We start from the raw sequence: 6,000 nt of genomic DNA on the forward strand, positions 1-6,000 counted from the left end.
TTTTTTTCCAGCCAGCTCCAAACACCAGTGCAAACACAATTAGCCTTGGCATATTTTTTTCCAGCCAGCTCCAAACACCAGTGCAAACACAATTAGCCTTGGCATATTTTTTTCCAGCCAGCTCCAAACACCAGTGCACCACACCCAGTTATCACCATGATGTCACTCACTTGAAAACTGTGGACAGATTAAAATATGTAGTCAGTGTTATCCCAATGATGGTTCACTTGATAAGGAGATCTCTGCAAGGATCAGTAAAGCAAGCCAATCACGCTTAAGGCATTGCAACAGATTACTCCTAGTGTGGGTACGTGGGAAAGCCTGCCAGTAGCTTCTCGTGGGTCGGTGGTTCTTCCTTGGGTTTTCCAGGGTTCTTCCTCCACCAGTTATACTGGCCACCATGTATAGCCTATCTTGTGCTAAAAAATGGCGTTAAACCCTAAAACAACAAAACAACAACCGATTACTCAACCATCACAATGTTACCATCCATCACGTTGAAGGTGTATAACACAGTGGTCCTCACCTAACTACTCTACAGCTGCAAGACATGGACTGTATACCACAGTCCCATCGAGCAGCTGTAGAAATTCCATATGTGGGCTTTCCATTCAATCCTTGGGATCTGATGGCTAGATGAGGTTACCAACCTGAAATCATGGATAAAGCCAAGACAACAACCATGAAGGCAATGCTGCTCAAGGCTTGACTTTGCTGGTCAGGTCATGTCATCAGAATGAATGGCACCTGCTTGCCAAAACAGGTCTTTGGGGACTTGGCACATGGCTGTCAAAACCATGGCTGACCATCCAAAAAATACAAAGACACCCTGAAAGACAGTCTAAAGCAGTGAGGTCTCAAGCCATCTGAGCTAGATAGAACAGCACAGGACTGAACCCACTGGCATGCCCTCACTTGCAAGGCATCCATTAACCTTAAAATAGAATGATGGAGCCAGATGGAGGCAACCATGGGAGTGTTGCCACAAGCCAGCTTCCATCCCTGTAACTTAAACAACTTACAATGTTCCATCTGTCAGCAACTCACGAAGTCAAGACTAGGACTGTAGAGCCATTTCCATATCCACAGATGATTGCACAGATCCATCTCTTTGGACTCAAAGGACTACTACTACTACTACTACTACTGTTATTATTATTATTATCTTTATTTTTATTTTTAGCATTCCAAAGTATTGTTGATTCACTTCACACTGGTTTTATTATTGCTTGTTTGATGGTTTTCACCCCTGGAGTGGGAAAAATTGGTTCTACTTGGGAATGCTCTCATTTCAGAGGATCAGTTTTCTCTTTTACTTAGAAGACTGAAAATATGTGGGGTTTTTTGGGGAGTGGCCTTTCATGGGGTTGTTTCATTGTCAGTTTTACTGGGTAGAAATATATGAATATAAGGTTTTGTTCAATGATTTGTAAATTCAAGATTTGGATTCCAGTAATCAAGAGTCTTTTATATTACAGGTATGTGGTATGGGATCCTCAATTTTGTCAATTTGTGTGGTGTTATTTCCAACGGTTTTCTCATTGCTTTTACCTCAACCTGGGGATCCAAGTACACAGATACAGAGAAGTTATGGATTGTTATTGGATTTGAGGTATACAATATAGCTATATGTTATTGGATTTTAGGTGTAAAATATAGGTACCTGTTATTGGATTTTAGGTATAAAATATAGCTATATGTTATTGGATTTATGTATAAAATATAGCTATATGTTATTGGATTTTAGGTATAAAATATAGGTATCTGTTATTGGATTTGAGGTATACAATATAGCTATATGTTATTGGATTTTAGGTATAAAATATAGGTATCTGTTATTGGATTTTAGGTGTAAAATATAGCTATATGTTATTGGATTTATGTATAAAATATAGCTATATGTTATTGGATTTTAGGTATAAAATATAGCTATATGTTATTGGATTTTAGGTATAAAATATAGCTATATGTTATTGGATTTTAGGTATAAAATATAGGTATCTGTTATTGGATTTTAGGTATAAAATATAGGTATCTGTTATTGGATTTTAGGTATAAAATATAGCTATATGTTATTGGATTTTAGGTATAAAATATAGGTATCTGTTATTGGATTTTAGGTATAAAATATAGCTATATGTTATTGGATTTGAGGTATAAAATATAGTACATTTTGAGTACATGAAGACAAAACCAGTGTGAAATACACTTGCATATTGACAAATTACATTTTGGTTACCTTTGTGTAATAAAATCCACAATAAAATATTGCATCGGTCTCATCCTCATATGAAAAACATTCACTATAATATTCAATGTCGGCATTAGCATGTGGTTGTATAGTTGTTATTTACATGCTTATAGTACATGTACTTAAATTGGCCTTGATTTTGCTCAACTCACTGAGCCAAGAGACGGTCTAATTAGGCTTAGAATCAGCTATTCATATACTGCAAACTGCCATTCTGCAGATATTATATTGATGTGACTGAAATGTTTTTAAAGCTATGTTAAAAAGCCAAATCACACACTCAGTTGTGTTAGGTGAAACTATAGTGTTACTTTGGAATTCATTAAGATAGAAGAAATTTCCATTCTTCATTGGACACAATAGTCAAAGTTTTCACAAATGGTGTCTTAACAAAACCTAGGTATGATTAAGCAGACTTGTTTGTGATAGATCAGTTAAATTTGGTATCTGTGTGCGGATGCCATGGTCAGATTTTCAGGTCATAATAAATTATGTTCAGTTTTCTCACACATTTAACTTTTTAGCATTGAGAGTTTGTACATTTTTTAGACTCAATTTTTTTTCTTCTGCAGCATATTGTGTTTGCATTGAAATTCTGTGCAGCCTATTTGATCCCAGATGTACCCAGTGATGTGAAATTGTCCATCAGAAGGGTAAATCACTATTCCCCCCCTCTCTATCTCATTATTTCAGTAGAAAGAAATTAAAATAAGTATTTATTGGTAACTTCCAGGTAGAAAATAATTCTGTATTCAGCTTGTAATAATAATGAATGTAATATAAATTTGTGGTACTACTTGCAAAAATTGTGATTTCAGTGCATTATCTAATGAATAAAATCACTGTAATTAGGCTAATGAGCAGAATCCTTTTTTCCTTGATAATTAGTGCATCATGGATAATTCCACTTAATAGATGATATTAAAAATGACAACATTTAAACATTTTAGATTTGGATTACTCAGAAAGATGTGCCAATGTTCTAATTGGTTTTGCTAGAAGCTGAGCCATTGCATGCTCTTCTAAAATCAAGTTATCGCTAATTGCCAATGGCAACACATAAAACATTAAATAATCTGTTTCTTGAACATATCAGGAGAAATATCAGATTGCTAAGTTACTACATGGAAAAGAAGACAAAACAGATTACAGGCAGTTGGTACCTTTGACAGAAGCAAAGAGTAAAAAGTAAGTCAATTATTTATAGAAAGATGATTTTTCAGTTTTAGAAATCAACAGTATTATATTTTTGGGGTGTAAATGGGTCTTGCTTTATGCCTCTGACTCTTGACACATTCCCAAATCGTATATGTCAGAATACTATTCCACAGGTTTTAACATGATTCAGATCATCATGACAATGGTAGGGTGGGGGCATTCAACACAGAGCACCTTTATGACTATGGTAGGGTGGGGGCATTCAACACAGAGTACCTTTATGACTATGGTAGGGTGGGGGCATTCAACACAGAGCACCTATAGGGGTGCTAATACATTTGACTTCTACACAATGCCACTTTGGGTCTTTAGTTGTAAATGTTTTGAAAGAATAATGTTTGTGAGATAAATCATATTTGAAGGCTAGATGAGTCTACATGAGTCTTTCTTTGAAGGCTAGATGAGTCTACATGAGTCTTTCTTTGAAGGCTAGATGAGTCTACATGAGTCTTTCTTTGAAGGATGGCTTTATTTTAAGCCAAACACTTTGTAATATCCTTTATTTGGAGGAACAGTTTACTTGCATTCATACAAAGTAAGAAAAACTTAATCATTTTATTTTGATCTGCTCACTGACTACTATATTTTTGGGAAGGTCGAGAAAGCTATCTGGAACTTTTGATGAAAAAGAGGAGGAGAGTGAAGAACAGAAATCTCATTCATTAGTGGAACCTGTTCTCGGAAAAGACAAGGAGACAAAGACTTCTGTAGAAGAGGAACTCAGACCTTTGGTGTAAGTTTATCTGCCAGCTGTCAGAGTTTCTACTGAAGAGCACTGTATGTGATTCTGTTACAAACCTGTTTAATCTTACATGGCTAATATGGCGTTGGATACAGATGTTCAATATGTGATTCCATATCACACAACTAAAATGTCTGTATCGCACACCATTTTTAAAATCATACTGAGGGAATACAAAACATTAATACTGATTAAAATAATCACTCTTCATATTTAGAATTTTCTGTTTTACATAGTTTAGATAAATTAATGAATAAAAAAATAAATAGGTTGGATCTAATAGCATGATACCAGTAGTTATCAGTTGTAGTAGTGTCCCTTTACTATAGGCATGCTGATCAGATCACGAATTCAGTAAGAAATGTCACCCACCTAGGAATGAGCAGAGTTTATGATTTTAAATGGGAGCGTCACTCACATGACAGTTGTCTGAAAGCATTTAAGGTGGACAGGCACAAAGTAAACTACCAGGAATACAACAAAGTTATTAATGTTTCACTCTCTTACTTTTTTGTTATATTTTGGGATTTAATAAACACAGGAACATTTGGAGAATGTTAAATTCCTGGATTAAGTTTTGTGCCCATTTCATAACCGGAGATGTATTGTCTTTTGTTACCAGTGTTTGTCTTGTCCCATCCATTTGTCTAGTGTGTCTCTCTAACACAAATTTTATTTCTGTCGAAAACCTTGAAAAATCCAATGGATTAAAAACCAAATTTTATTTCTGTCGAAAACCTTGAAAAAAAGAAACGGATTAAAACCAAATTTATAGAGAGGCTTCGTTTGTAGAAGGCCTGGGTCAAGTTCGATTTTGAACATTTTCAGACACCTTTGACAGATTTATGAACAGCGTTTTATTTAGAACTTTTCCCTTGCATATTGAACCAGTCTTAATTTTTCATTCACACTATGCTGGTGGGTCATCCAGTGGGTGCATCCTTGTCACTTGGACACATTTCAAGTTTGAACATGCAGTAGCGAAGCTGGCATGACATAGAATTTAGATCAATACTTGAGTGTAGTTTATTTATTTATCTATGTATCTCTTTATTTTAACAAATTCAGTAAAATTTGATGACAGTACTAAGAATACTTCTAATTAAAGTTATTATAACAGGAAAAGAGGGAATTACACTAGTCCAGTGAGTCCTACAGTTCTCAGTACTGGTGATATCAATCCAGAGGGAAGCAGACTTCTGGGTAAAAACATATCTGATGACAACTCCACATCCACAGAGCCTCAAAAACTTGATGTGAGGAAACAGAAGAAGCACAAGACACGTAAACCTGGAAAGAGAGAAGAATCATCAGTGAACAACTTTCCATCAGTTAGAGGTGAGATATAGATAATATGCCTGCCACTGATCCCTATAAAATTGGATCTTTGACTTTAACAGAAGACTAGAAGCTAGGTACAGCTATGACATCATTATGTCTGTCACCCTGCCTCAGTACCAATTTTAATTTCTGCCCAGCAAATTTGTTATAAAATTCATCTGTATAGCCATCACCTGCTTTCTGTGATTAGTTGCCAGGTATTCTTTAACCAAATAATATTTCTGATTGATTTATTATCACCAGTGACTGCTACTGTATGCAAGCTGAACTTTTGGCTCATGATGGGGCATTGTTTAAATACAGGAATAGCACATGAATCAATGTCTAAACATTTGCTTGTACTCACCATACTCCAGTCACACAATCATTGTACTCACCATACTGCAGTGACACAGTCACTGTAACTTCAAGGTGTTAGTGTGTGCAATTCATAAGTGAGGCAATTTTC

General features: G+C 35.5%; 1 protein-coding gene across 1 annotated transcript in view; it reads left to right on the plus strand.

Annotated features, from left to right (window-relative positions):
• LOC149800410 (anoctamin-7-like) overlaps positions 1–5,560 on the plus strand; it is a 104,920-nt gene extending 99,360 nt beyond the window's left edge. Inside the window, exons 16-20 of the mRNA XM_089958426.1 lie at positions 1,479–1,612; positions 2,824–2,904; positions 3,348–3,439; positions 4,065–4,202; positions 5,320–5,560. Of these exons, the coding sequence (XP_089814552.1) occupies positions 1,479–1,612; positions 2,824–2,904; positions 3,348–3,439; positions 4,065–4,202; positions 5,320–5,560 (686 nt within the window). The remainder of the gene's footprint in view (positions 1–1,478; positions 1,613–2,823; positions 2,905–3,347; positions 3,440–4,064; positions 4,203–5,319) is intronic.
• The last annotated feature ends 440 nt before the right edge of the window (positions 5,561–6,000 follow it).

Source organism: Sinohyriopsis cumingii, chromosome 5 (assembly GCF_028554795.1).
Source record: "Sinohyriopsis cumingii isolate HCF-2022 chromosome 5, ASM2855479v2, whole genome shotgun sequence".
Classification (NCBI taxonomy): domain Eukaryota; kingdom Metazoa; phylum Mollusca; class Bivalvia; order Unionida; family Unionidae; genus Sinohyriopsis; species Sinohyriopsis cumingii.